The sequence below is a fragment of the Pelodiscus sinensis genome, chromosome 31, assembly GCF_049634645.1.
Source record: "Pelodiscus sinensis isolate JC-2024 chromosome 31, ASM4963464v1, whole genome shotgun sequence".
In the NCBI taxonomy this organism is placed as follows: Eukaryota; Metazoa; Chordata; order Testudines; family Trionychidae; genus Pelodiscus; species Pelodiscus sinensis.
Genome location: NC_134741.1, coordinates 5717884 through 5731553, shown reverse-complemented (window position 1 = coordinate 5731553; position 13670 = coordinate 5717884). Strand labels below are relative to the sequence as shown.

General features: G+C 53.1%; 1 protein-coding gene across 2 annotated transcripts; it reads left to right on the top strand.

The window, feature by feature from the left end:
• Positions 1 to 4705: 4705 nt before the first annotated feature.
• LOC142821617 (uncharacterized) lies at positions 4706 to 13381 on the top strand. 2 transcript variants are annotated; one of them, XM_075913161.1, is made up of 5 exons: positions 4706 to 6159; positions 6725 to 6784; positions 8546 to 8746; positions 9989 to 10102; positions 10422 to 13381. In XM_075913161.1, exons 1-5 carry the CDS (start codon positions 6024 to 6026, stop codon positions 11519 to 11521), a joined length of 1611 nt encoding a protein of 536 aa, XP_075769276.1. In that variant the 5' UTR covers positions 4706 to 6023; the 3' UTR covers positions 11522 to 13381. The 2 variants fall into 2 exon arrangements, with proteins under 2 accessions (XP_075769276.1, XP_075769275.1); XM_075913160.1 differs by having other exon boundaries at positions 4708 to 6159; positions 10419 to 13381.
• Positions 13382 to 13670: the final 289 nt, after the last annotated feature.

Below are 13670 nucleotides of genomic sequence, written 5' to 3'. Positions count from 1 at the left end.
CAAGCCCAACCTCACCAAGGCCACACAGGAGTCTGCCTCCTAACACAGCCCTCCCACTGCCAGTCCCTGCTGCTCCATAGCCACAAGCACTTACCAGATACTCCTGGCTTTTCCCTTCTGCTACTGTTTTCCTTCTGAGCAGATTTTCTCTCTCCTCCCTCAGAGTCTTCAAATGAGTCTCCAATTTTTCCTGAAGAAACAGATATAAGCACGAGGGCAAACCACATTAGATGTTGGGAGCCCATTTGTCTGCCTTTAAGAGAGTCCCAGTTTTGAGGAACTCTGACCTTGTCCAGCAGGGACTCAGCCCTAGACATGGCTTTGTCCATAGAAAAATACACAGGAGGGGACTGCGGATGCAGCAGGACACCTACGAGCATGGGGGACAGATCGGTGGTGCAACCTTCATAAAGAATGATGCAGATGGTTAATAATACTAATCACGTAACCAATGGGAAAGCCCAGCAGCTGCAGACTGACGTTAAATGCCAGAGGCAAATGGGCACTTCAGGGGCAGTGGGGAGTTTGAGCACCTTGCTGCCCCACCTTCCCTTTCCACAGTTTGTCTAACTGGACTGTGACCTGCTCAGAGCAGGGACTTTCCCATGCTGGGTATTGTGCAGGGTCACTGCGGATCTGTAAGGCAAATGACAGCTTATTATTCCTGTTCATCCAATCAGTAACAGCTTGTAACCTCCTCTTCTCTAGTCCCAAGGCAGCTCACTGACAGAGTGGCCTGTAGCTCCTGTAATCTAAATCTCTCTGATTATTAACACCTTCCGTTGTGCAAACACCCCTCCTGCCACCAGTGAGGGCTGGGTTTCAGGATTTAGAGCCTCAGAGAAACATTTCCCACATCAGGTATCTGTAAAGACTTGACATAAGTTGCCACAAAGCCAGAACATTTACTTTTTACTGCATCTCTTGAATCATGAAGGCGTTACAGAAGTGGTCACCAACCAGTAGATCGGGATCCACAGGTAGATCTTGGAGCCTCTGAGAGGTGATCTTGACTGGTTTGGCTAAGAGGCTATCAAGTGCAGCACTTCAGCTGCCCCCTCTCCCTGCTGCTGCACATCTCCTGCCCTTTGCCTTGGAGCTGTTTCCTTCTCCCACCCTGCAGTCTATCTCCACAAACAGAGGGAGTCTGTAGGCTGCTTTTGAGAGTGGTGCAGGGGTGAGCCTTCCTTAGCCCCACTGCACCATCACAGAGGAGCCACCTGTGGTAAGCAGTGTTCAGCTGGAGCCTGTATCCTGAATCCCTGTTCTAGTCATGTACCTCTCCTGCACCCCAATCCCCTTCTCTAACCCTGAGCCCCCTGAACTCAAACTCCCTTACAGAGCGTGAACCCTCTCCTACACCCCAACCCTCTGCCCATGCCTAATGAAAGGGAGAAAGGATGGGGGAGGGAGAAGGGATGCAGTGAGCAGAGGCGGGGCCTCGGAAAAGGGTCACAAAGGAGGTGAGGCAAGGGCATTTGGGTTTGAGGTAGATCCTGGATTGCACTTAAATTCAAAGAGTGATACTTTAAAAGACTGGAGACCACTGCTTTACACTGGTTGGTTCACATCTGTGGCTGGTAACAGTCAGTGAAATTAGCCTGTAATTAAAACCCAATGTTATTTCCCATCACACTGGACAGTCACTCTGTACCTTGTACTCCTGGGCAGCTTCCTGTAAGGGCACCACCATGTGAGCCTGGGATCTGTCACACACCACACAGATGGGAGTTTTATCGTCTTCACAGAACAGCTTTGGAGCCTCCTGGTGCTCCCCACACACCCCGTCCCATCTTGCTCTCTGTGCTGCCTGGAAACTCAGCGGCTTGGCTAGTTCCACCACCTTTACCAGCTGCCGGTTGGGCCGGAGGGGTCCCTGCTGCTCAGTGTCTCTGCCCTGAGGGCTGAGGGGGGCCTGGCAGGAATTGTGCCCACACTCCAGAGCGACAGGGGCTGTGAAATCCTCCAGACAGACGGGACGCGGCGCTTCCTCCCGGACACTTTCCACAGGGCTCTCTGCAGCCATGGCTGCCTCTGGGCTGGGGGACCGGGGCCGTGTCACTGTCCTGAGCTCAGCAGTGGGGGGGGGCAGGTCCGGGGGTGGGTGCGTGAGGTACCAGCACTGAGGACAAAAAAAAAATCAAATTGAAAAACTGAAAAAGCCCCAAAAGCTTCGCTCCCCCCCTGCAGGGTCGATTGGGCCTCCCGCTAACCGCCCCTGCCAGAACCGCCCCCCCTTCGCTGCGCCCCTCAGGCCAGGGCCCTCCCCGCCCTGTGTTCAAATCCCCCCCCCGCACACTCTGCAGCCCCCTCACAGAAACAGCCCGAGGAAGGGGAGGGGCAACCGCAGCGGCGGGGGGGCCATTGCCCATTGCCCAGCTGGACCCGCCCCCTCCCTGCCCCCAGCGGGCGGACCCACCAGTAGCGCAGGACGGTGGGTCACAGCCCCCCCCCCACCCACCCACCCACCCACTCCGCAGCGAGCAACGGCCCCTCACAACGGCTCGCGGCTCAGGGAGCGCGGCGCATGCGCAGTAACCGCGGCGCAGTCTGGTCCCTTTCCCTGCCCGCGCGCGGAGCGATGGGCGGAACCCGCCGAAAACCCGACCGCGGCGGAGCAGAACGGGGCGGCCCGTCAGACCGCGCATGCGCAGCAGGTCCGTGACTCCGACCAGACTCCAGCGCCAGGGCTTAGCTCAGACCGGGCGCTGCTTGGCCCCGCCCCCCCGGCCAGAGGCTACTTCCGCTTCTCGGAGGCCGGGCCGGCTCGCAGGTGGGGCGGGGCTTTTGCAGCGCGTGGAGCGACCCGGGGGATTCCCTCCCTGCCGGGCTGGGAGCGGGGGGGGTGTCCCGAGGTGGGCGGGGCCGGCGCGCGCTGCTGGGGTTGCAGGTTCGCTCTGGGCCCCACGTGGCTGCCCGGGCGGGGGGAGGCTGCGGCGGGGGCGCGCGCGGGGCGCTGGGACCGGCCCTTTGATGCGGGGGCGGGGCCGAGAGATGCCCACGTGGGCCAGTCCCGGCTTCTGCCCGGCGCGTCTGGTTGGTCCCGGGGCGGCGCGCGGAGGGGGGCGGGGGATGCTCACCTGAGAGGCGGTGCCACTGCGGGCTCCTGCCCGGACACTGCGCATGCGCAGCGGTTCTGGCGCAGCCCTGGCCGGTCTCTGCCCGCGCGCGGTGAGTGTCGCGAGGGGGACGCGGCTCCACGTGGACTCAGGTCTGGTGGGGGCGGGGCGCCGGTGGGGGATGTAGGACTCAGGGGGATGTGGCGGCTGCTGGAGGATTGATGCCGCAGCCCCGCACTTTCGAAGGCCAGTGCGGGCCACGTGGGGCCGAGGGTGCGCATGCGCGTGACGCCACGGTCGGTACTTTAACAGCGCGCGGCCCAGCGTTGCACGTGGAAGGCAGAAGGTGGATGGCAGAGGCTTGTGCTGTGGGGGGCGGGGCGGTAGGGTGATGCTCATGCTCATGCGGCAGACTATGCCATGGTTATGGGCCCATTGGTGAAAGCACTAAATATTATCCAAGCACAGATAAGTACACTAATGGTGCCCCCCCCCCCGTAAGCCCGGGGCCAGGACACGCGCGGCGCCCCCAGGGGCGGGGCCAAGGCCAGAGCCGGAGCTGGCAAGGGTATGCGCGGCGCCGCCGGGACCGCTCCGCGGGCGCATGTAAAGAGCCCGGCGGGCGCCATGGCGCCCTCGGGCACTGGGTTGGGGACCACGGCACTAATGGAATGGAGTGCAGCTGCGTAAATTATACCAGCTTCAGGGGGTAGCAGAGATTTTTTTTTTTTCAGTTCATCCTGTACAGACTAACAGTCTGGTAGCACTTTATAGTCTGCCAATAAAACCAGCTCTGCTAGATTCAGCCTTTTGACCAGCCAATACGTAATGTTAATAAAAATACAGAATGATCAGCGGGGGGGGCGGGGGGGTAACAAAAAGAAAAGCATAAAGCAAGAACTGCTTCTTGCATACTAATTTGGAGTCCTGGGAACACATTTCTCATGGACCTTTCTTGTTCATTCCGTATGCACCGAATTCTCTCCGCAGCCATGAACACAGAGTTCCATCCTTTCTGGCATGGCCGAATAAACTGGGGCTTGCGTTCTGCTTCCACCATTTTTGCTCCAATTGCTGGGTGTTCAATTTTAATTTATAGTGCTTAGCATCTGGCAAAAATGGGCCTGGCCATCTTTTTTTAGGGGTCATTTGATTCTTCTTGTACCACATCTATAAATGAAACTAGATTCTGCAAGTGGCAGGCTCAATGTTGGTGTTTTGGTTCAATTTATTCACGGTTGTTATCGCTGTCAGGGACGGCTTCAGTTTTCTGAAATTCAGCTTATCACCATGAAACCCTGTTGTTGAAAACACATTTGAAAGACACCCCCCCCCCCCCAAAACAAACTCAAGCCACATTAATATGTCCCCCAATTGATATACCATGCTGGGTAAAATACATTGAGTGGATCCTGGGGGAAGCTGTGATTCCACCCCTGAGCCAGACATCCTCTGGTCCATCCCTCTTTCCTGCCCCCTGCACTCCAGCCCCCAGCTGCTCTCCACACCTGAGGATTCCCCTGCCCTTGGCCTCATGACTGCACCATGCCAAGCAGCAGGACTGGCAGTGGGGTGGCCGTTCCCCCCCAGGCACTGGAGGAATTGGGTGTGAGGGGTGGCAGAGGGGAGGGGGCTTGGATTAAAGTTAGGAGCCTGGTCAGTGGCCAACCCTATTCACCGTGCTGCCCAAGAGTGGTTCTTGTTCTGCCCTGGCCCAGCTGATTTCCCCCTTCCCCCCCAGTTCCTCCAATGCTAAGAGCCGGATATGCTGACTCAGGGATTTGCGCAGGGGCTGGCAGGGAGCCTATGAAGCCGCAAACTGGGTGTTTGACAGCCTGGGCCAGTAGCGCTGCCTGGCATCTCCAGGAGCCTGTTGGGCCAGGGGCTTCCAGTCCCAAACTGGACACCTGTCTCCCTCAACCTTCCCCCTCTCACCCTGCCCCCATCCCCTCACAGCTCCCCTCTCCCATCCCTCATAATTTCTGCTCCTCAGCTAGAGAGACCCACTATGCAGGCACAAGTGTTGGGGTCCAGCCATCTGATCTGGGTGTAACTCGGCGTGTGCATTGCTGCCATGCGACTGACTGTTGTGCTTTACAGAGTCACAGGCACAGAGCTATTGGAGATGGCAAAGCCCCATGAGCTCACCGAATCTATGGGCCTGGGGCCAGGTCAGGGCGTCTCTTCCTCATATTTGCAAAATGCCTTCCCTGTGTGTGTCCAGTGCAGCTCAGATTCTTTTCTGTCTCTTTTCTCTAGGACATAAGAAACAGCTTGAACATGTAGGTGGCTCGAACGCCTGTCATACTGCACAGCTCAGGGAAAGAGGTTGGAGCTGATGTTGGCACCACATTTCCCCAGGGCTCTACAGCCAGATGTTGGATAGAAATGTCTCTGACTCACTTAATTCTGAGGGTCTGACCCTTGCACAGCAGACTCTGGAATTCCCCATTCAGGAGCACAGTCTGACTTCAGATATTTCCTAGAGCTGTCACATACCTGGGGACTGTCTGCCTCAGACTGTGGGGCTGGAATATGGGTCTGTCACTGCTGGGCACTGGGCACATTTAGACCGGGGCAGCAGGGACCCAGAGTCTGTATTACCTGAGGGCTGTTTAAAGAGACCTGTGTGGAAGGAGCAGGGGAGGGAGAAGCTGGTGTCTAAGTCTGGTTCCTAGTGGGTAGATTCCTGCAGCCCTTCACCTGGGAACATCCTGTCCCTCATCGCCTGGAAGCTAAAGAGTGAATTAGCAATTGAAACTCAATTCCACTTTTGTCCCCAGCTGGTGTCTCCGGGCCAGAGGTGAAGAACAGCAATGGGACCTTTCAGGGGAAGGTTGCATATCCATGGGCTGTGTTGCCCCTGCTCTCAGGCTGGGGGAATTCAAGGAATTCTAACTCCAGACCTGTTAGAGCTGAGACTCACTAGCCAAATCTTATCATCTGTAAATGAAATAGAATCACATGGAATTGTTTCTGTTCAGGTGTGAGATGGGGCAGTTCCAGCTGCCAGAAGAGATTTCCCCTGAACTGGAAGAACAAGTCGATGCTTTCTCCCAGAAAACGATTGCGCTGTCAGAGACTCTGAGAGAATTCAAAGGTACCTAGAGGGATGGAGTAGGGGAAAGTTGTTTAACTATTAGAAACTATTGAATCTGGCCTCTGAAGCCAACCATCCCCTTCCTCAGTTCCCACATGGAGAATGACGGCCCCATCATGCTGCTCTCTTTAGAGGCACTGAGCAAACAGAGTCAACTGCTTGCAAATAGAGCCAGGTGTTTGCAAACGCTGAGCCTCCCGTTGGTGTCAAGGGATCAAAATAGGTAAAGTTAATGTCATGGCAACGTCTTCGCCCCAGCACAGGTCTAGGTTATGACAAGAGGTGGTTAGTGACTGAGAGAAACCAGGTGGGAGGGGATGAGGAGGGAAAAGTAAATCTCACTTTCAGTTTGTGTCTCCTGGGGCGGGGATGAAGCTGCAGAGATGTTGGCTCCATTGCTGGGAGGTGCCCAAGTGAGAGAGGACACGGAAAGTTTGACCTTTTCATACTAAACCCTTGAGTGTGTCTCTGGTCTCTGATACAAGTGAAATGCAAAGTTCAGTGTGGAGACGTGTTATAAAGAGGAGAGCCTGGAATCTCACCTCTCTTATCCCTTTCCCACCAGACACTCTGCCCTCTGCACTGGAGAGAGCAAGAGGAAAATCCCTGGGAGCTTTCAGACAAGGTGAGCTTTTCAGGTGGAGATTCTTTAAATGAGAAAATTCCTGTGAATAAATCTTCAAGGGATTGTCATTAAAGTTACCAACCAAACCCAGCGACCATAGTGCACATAGCCCTAAATCTCACCCACTGATCAGTGAGGAGACCTGGGGTGCTCAGTCAGTTTCAATATGGGGTTGGTTTCAAACAATAAATAGGCTGAAAGGCTGAGAGCTGAGTGGCTTCCATGGTATCAGTTTGTTCATGGCGAGAAACTGCCGAATACGCAAGGGCTCTTCGGTCTAGTGCAGGCCTGAGCAAAATACAGCCCATGGGATGGATCCAGGTCACCAGGCCATCTGATCCAGCCCACTGATGCTTGGCGAGCAATGGGCTACTTCCATACTTGCAACTTCCCACCTGCAAGCCACTCAGAAAGCGAAGGTGAGTCTGGAGGTGAAGGGGGAAGGCTTCAGGTGCTGCTTCCACCTCCAGGACAATCTTATTGGCTGGTTTCTGGCCAGAAAGGAAGCACCGTGCCCCCTCCTCTCTGGTTCATAGTTATTCACTTACCCACATGGCCCTGCTGCCTGTGCAAGGGTTGGGCAGGCTCCTTGCCTGCCTCAGAGAGGTGCTTGGCTGCTGGCCGGGAGTCACTCAAGTAAGTCTCCTGGCCAGAGCTTGCCTCTGGCACCCCAACCTCTCTCTTCCCCTCCTAATTCTCTGCCTCCCACTCCTGCCTCCCACTCCACATACTCGAACTCTTTGTTTTCTTTCCCCATTCAAGTATGCAAGAAGCTCTTCATGGTCAGAAACCCTCAGCTCCCTATTTGTTCACTCAGCCACTTTTCTAAATGAACCTTACTTTAAATATCTCATGAGTAGTTGGCTAATCCAGTGCCCCAGATCATACCTGCCTCCTTAACCAAACTCCTTCCCAGACCCCTCTTTCCCTCCTGCATCCCAAACCCTCACCCAAAGCTCCTTTCTTCCCCCAGTGTCCATCCCATTCGCTGTATTTCCTGCTTAATGTCTTGGAAGAATGCAGCTCTCAACCACTTTCCAAAATCTTGGAGTGCCTCCCCCCCATCAAAATGAATTGCCCATCCTTGGTCTAGTGGATACAACTCAGTGAGAGTCAATAACTGAAAGCTGCAGCCGGAGAATTTCAGGCTAGAGAGGAGGCACAAATATTTGATGGGTAAGAGGATTCACTGCTGAAACATGAGCAAAGAACTGGTGGGTTCTCCATCTCTTGATGTCTTCAAATCAGCACTGGGCAACTTTCTAGAAAACATGCTGTGCAGAAACTATTCCGAAGTAGGAATAAGATCCTCCGGAAAAGGGCGCTTTTTCCGGAGGATCGGGGCCAGTGAAGACGCTCTTTTCCGGCTTTTCTAAAAGCCGGAAAAAAGCGGCAGACATTTTTATTTAAATGCCACGGGGGATATTTAAATATCCCCCGCGCATTTCCCTATTGCGACTCGTGAAATTAACATGCCCCTTCCGGAAAAGGGGCCAGTGTAGACGAGCCCTGGGTGCTGAGAACTGAATCCCATTGTTGCAGGCAAAGTAATGTAACTCAAGCCAGGTATTGAGAGAAATAAATACGGCTTTCGGATCTAACTCATGTGTGGTGTTTATGGAATATCTAGACTCAGCGTTTGCCCAAAACTGCAGAGTCCAACATGTTTTTCACCAGGGACAGAGTCTGGGCAGAATTGGGGTGTGGAAAGAATTAACGCCCTTTTTGAAATGTCTCCAATTCCCCTTCTCCCCCTGCCAGGCTGCAGAACACCCATTTCTGACTCCAGCTCAGCCCCTCGCCTGCAGAGCCAGGGACAGGAAATGGCTGTGGCGGAGCCGGTGAGCTTCGAGGAAGTGGCTGTGTATTTCTCCGAGGAGGAATGGGCTCTGTTGGACACAGGCCAGAGAGCCCTCTACAGGGATGTGATGCAGGAGAACTACGAGGCTGTGAGCTGGCTGGGTGAGGATTCCTATCCTCTTGTGTAACAGAAGCTGGGTGGGCTCTGGAGTAGCTGGGTTGGGTTTGGTTCAGGGTCCTTCATTGTCTGAACCCCCAATATCAGCAGTATCTGCCCCAGTAATCCTGACTCCTGTGTGAGAGGCGGTTCAGTGACATAATAGTGGTGCTGCTCGTCCCACAGCTAAGGTCTCACTGTGGTTCCCACAATGTTGCCCATGCTGTGCCTTGGCTGGAGGTGTCAGTGGAAGGGCCCAGGCAGGAACAGCAGGGACCAGAGTTGTGGGGCTGGGTGCAGCTGCTCTTAGTGTCTGCAGGGTCTTCTTGTGCTATTGTGCTGAGCCCTTGGAAGGAAGGCGCCAACTCAGAGTCCTTCCTTGCCTCTGGTAGATTCTGTGCAAGCCAGAGAGGCACCAAATGGCAGGCCCGACTGGCCACAAGAGGAGGGCTGCTGCTGCTGACAGAGTAGAAACAAGGCTGCAGAAGGGGAGCTGAGCTGCAGGAGCATCTACAAGCAGCAGAGAAGCAGCCCATCCTGTCTCCACCTTGGCCAGAGTTGTGACAAGAACAGGAACAGGCCAGCACTGCCCTGGCTGTCTGTAGGACTGACCACTGTTGTGGGCTGCTGACAGGGCCCACCATGGCACAGGCAGTCAGGATCAGGAGTGTGGACCATAGGCAGGGCCTAAAGTGGCCAGCCAAGGAATCATTTTCCTGATCAGACAATTCCCCTGCCTCCTGGCTCAAGTAGAGCATCTGAGCCCAAGAGCAGGGCAAGTCCAGCCCCCAGCCAAGAGCTTTGTGGACAGGGCCCATAGGGCTCTAGAGCTCTGCTGGATCCTTTCCCTCTCAGCCCTAGAGACCTGACATGTCAGCTCAAATATGAGTCCTGGCTAGAGGCATCTGTCAGTCCTGAAAGTCCTAGAGCTCTCCCCTTATGAGCAGTGTGTTCCTGTCCTGCCCAAGTATGGAACAAGCCCTAAGGGAGACTGAGTTGTATCCTGCAGAGTGCAGCAGAGCGCTCAGTTCCCCATGGGAGTCAGCTGGGCTATTCCCAACATGGTAGTGGTACAGGGGGAGTATGGAATTAGTGTATCCTGGGATCTTGTACCAGCCAAAGACCAGTCTATGGAAGGTGGGGAAGGAGCCTTTCTGGGTAGGAAACTCAGATCCTGGCTTTGGAAGCAACAATGGCAAAGACCTTAATGAAAAAGATCAGCATTTGGTTAATTTCTCCCACAATAGGATTTCCAGTCCCCAAAGCTCATGTGCTCTCCTGGGTGGAGCAAAGGGAAGAGCTGCAGATCCCGGATCTCCAAGGCTGTGAGGAAGGGGAGATCATCAGTGATACTCACACAGGTGAGAATTCAGCTAAACTGACTCAAACCAATTTCTGTGGTCTCATAGCAGGTGTTGGTTGTGTGTTTTCATCAAGTCTGACTGGCCCTTCAGCCTGTCTTCAACTCCAGTCTCAGAGTGCTGTGTGAGGAAAAAGTGATGAGGGAGCAAGGTGAACTCAGCTCATGATTATTGTATCTTTACAGCCATTCTTTGTGTGTCCTTCCCCCCCCCCCCCCCCCCGCCCCGCCCTCCACATTTTCTGTTCACCATTCAGAGTTTTTCTTTCAGCTCAGCACAGGGAATGACTCCTGTGTGGTTTCTCTCTCTATCCCAGCAGGTGATGAGATGCTGAAAGAGAACAATGAGAGGAGTCTTCAGGAGGAAGGACCTGAGCAAATGGCTTCATGTGGGGTATTAGTGGGAAGATCTGAAGGGCATGTTTCTCAGAGTCCTGATCAAGGAGAGACTTGTGACAGTCAGCGTAGTCTACAAAGGCAGCAGGGAAACCATCCCGGAGCAGAACAGGATAAATCCAGTGACAGGAGCAGAAGGTTGAAAACAAACATAGAAACTGTTCAAACAAAAATCCCCCATCAACATTCACCTTGTTCTTGCAGTGACTGTGCAGCTCCTATTAAACATGAAAGAGCCCACACAGGAGAGAAACCCTTCAGCTGCTCTGACTGTGGAAAAAGCTTCAGTCGGAGGTCTCACCTTGTTAACCATAGGAGAGTTCACACCGGAGAGAAACCCTTCAGCTGCTCTGACTGTGGGAAAAGCTTCAGTTGGAGGTCAGACCTTGTTAACCATAGGAGAGCCCACACAGGAGAGAAACCTTTCAGCTGCTCTGACTGTGGGAAACACTTCAGTCAGAGATCAAACCTTGTTAGCCATAGGAGAGTTCACACCAGAGAGAAACCCTTCAGCTGCTCTGACTGTGGGAAAAGTTACAGTCAGAAGTCATACCTTGTTATCCATAGGAGAGCCCACACAGGAGAGAAACCCTTCAGCTGCTCTGACTGTGGGAAAAGTTACAGTCAGAGGTCAAGCTTTGTTAACCATAGGAGAGTTCACACCGGAGAGAAACCCTTCAGCTGCTCTGACTGTGAGAAAAGGTTCAAACGGAGGTCACACCTTGTTAGGCATAGGAGAACCCACGCAGGAGAGAAACCCTTCAGCTGCCCTGACTGTGGGAAAAGCTTCTGTCGACAGTCACAGCTTGTCAGCCATAGGAGAGCCCACACAGGAGAGAAACCCTTCAGCTGCTCTAACTGTGGGAAAAGCTTCAGTCAGAGGTCGCACATTGTTATGAATAAGAGAACCCACACAGGAGAGAAACCCTTCAGCTGCTCTCACTGTGGGAAAAGCTTCAGTCAGAAGTTGCACCTGGTTAGACGTAGGAAAACCCACATGCAAGAAACCATTCAGCTGTTCTGACTGTAGGAAATGCTGCAGTCAGAGGTCACAGTTTGTTATCCATAAGAGAACTCTCACAAGAGTGAAATCCTTCACCTGCTCTGACTTTGGGAAATGTTATTGCGAGATTTCAAGTTGTATAGAGTTGAAGCCACACATGTGAGAAACCCTATAGTGGTGGTGAGCAAAATTTTCTCTGTTGGCACAATCTAGCCTGCCGAAGGCTTTGATCCTGTCCACAAGGAAATGCCACGCCCCACTTCCAAATGGGCATGTGCTGAGGGGGAAGGAGCTTAGCCCCACCCCCTCTTTGTGTTGTGTAGCTACTAGAGAGGAGGCAGCGCTAGGCTGAGTCCTTGCCACACAACCTAAGGCTGGCATTAGAGGCACTACTGCCACTGCACTGCTGGCCTCCAGGGCTACATGGCCATGTCAGGGGTGCCTCTGCATAGCTGCAGCAGTAGCACCTCTGGCCCTGGATTGAATGGTTATGTCTATACTGGCATGATTTTCCGAAAATGCTTTTAATGGAAAAGTTTTCCGTTAAAAGCATTTTCGGAAAATTGCATCTAGATTGGCAATCTAGATGTGCATTTCTGCAAAAAAGCCTCGATTGCCATTTTCGTGATCGGGGCTTTTTTGCAGAAAACAGTACTGTGCTGTTTCATTGGCCCTCTTGCGCAGATCATTTGCGCAAGAGGGCTTTGGCTCGAATGGGAGCAGAACAGTATTTGCGCAAGAACACTGACGATCTTGCACAAGATCGTCAGTGTTTTTTCGGAAATTCAAATGGCCAGTGTAGACAGGTGGCAAGTTTTTCTGCAAAATCAACTTGCCAGTCTAGACACAGCCAATGGTTGCAGCAGTGGTGCCTCTGGTGTCCGGGGCTGGTCCTGGTCTTTGTGGCTGCTGCTGCAATAGCAGAGCCTCGCTACAGGGTGACCAGGACAGTGTGGCTGCAGATGTTGCTGCAAGGGGGGCCCAAAGCCAGGTAATATTTGCTGTCCTCTCCAGATACTCCCTCCCAATCTCCTCAATTCCCTTTCCCCTGGAAGGCAGCTCCCCCAACTTGCTCTGGCACTCTCCTTTTTTCTTGCACCCTCTCTCCTGGCCCCACACTGCACCCTTCCCCTGGCCAGATAGCTGCCTGCTTCTGCATCCCAGATCCTTCCTTAAGACCCCAACCCTTTCTTGAGCCCCCTGTTACATTATTGGATTTTAAGGTGAGCATACAGATCACTTGCTGTGATCATGGGGAACTGTTTGCCTCAAATTTGGTACAAAGTGGGCCATGGGAGGTATGAAATGAAAGCTGATATTGTGTTGATTCTATGTATGGTATTCATGTACTTGTTTGGAGTTGGTATGGGGAGTTATCATGATGGGCTCTGTTGATGCTGTGTATGGACTGCCTGTCATGGGGAAAGAATGTCCAATGAGTGACTATTCTAATCAGTACGGATCCAAGGACAATGGCTCTCCGGGTGGCCAATACACAGCTGAGGAATGCATGTGGTAAGGTGCAAAGCAGCCAGGTTACAATGGCTGCTGGCATATGAAACATGTCACTTGACCATGTGACTAGGTCCAGCTTGGGAACCACCAGGAACGAATATCAAACACCGTGAGGGGGGCTCCATCTTATCTTCAGTCTTGCTACTTATCCCAGATGAAGCCTTGCTAAGGACAGAGACAAGGGGAATGAGTGCTGACCCCTCCTGATATACAATGTACGCCAAAGACTTTTGTGCTAGCAGTTTGTAACATCTCCGCTACGATCCTGCATCAAGAATTTGCCGATTGATGTATATAATGTATTCTCCTTAACAACCTTACTCTGAACCTTTGTTTTCTTTTATTAATAAACCTTTAGATTCTAAAGGATTGGTCCGCTGTGATCTTGTAGGTAAGATCTAAAGTATAAATTGACCAGAGATTCATCACTGGTTCTTTGGAACCAGGTGGATCTGTTCTGGGTTGGAGAGATTGGGCTGTATAACCCCTCACCTGTGTGTAAGCCCAAGGCTGATTGTGGCACAGGAAGAGCTGGAGTATCTGAGAGTTTTTACTTATGAGGCTTCCTGTGGGTGGACTGGCAGGTAACGTGCTCTGTATGACTGGTTTGTGACCTATTTCAGAAAGGTCTCCAGTCAAGGGCTGTAAGCAGTCC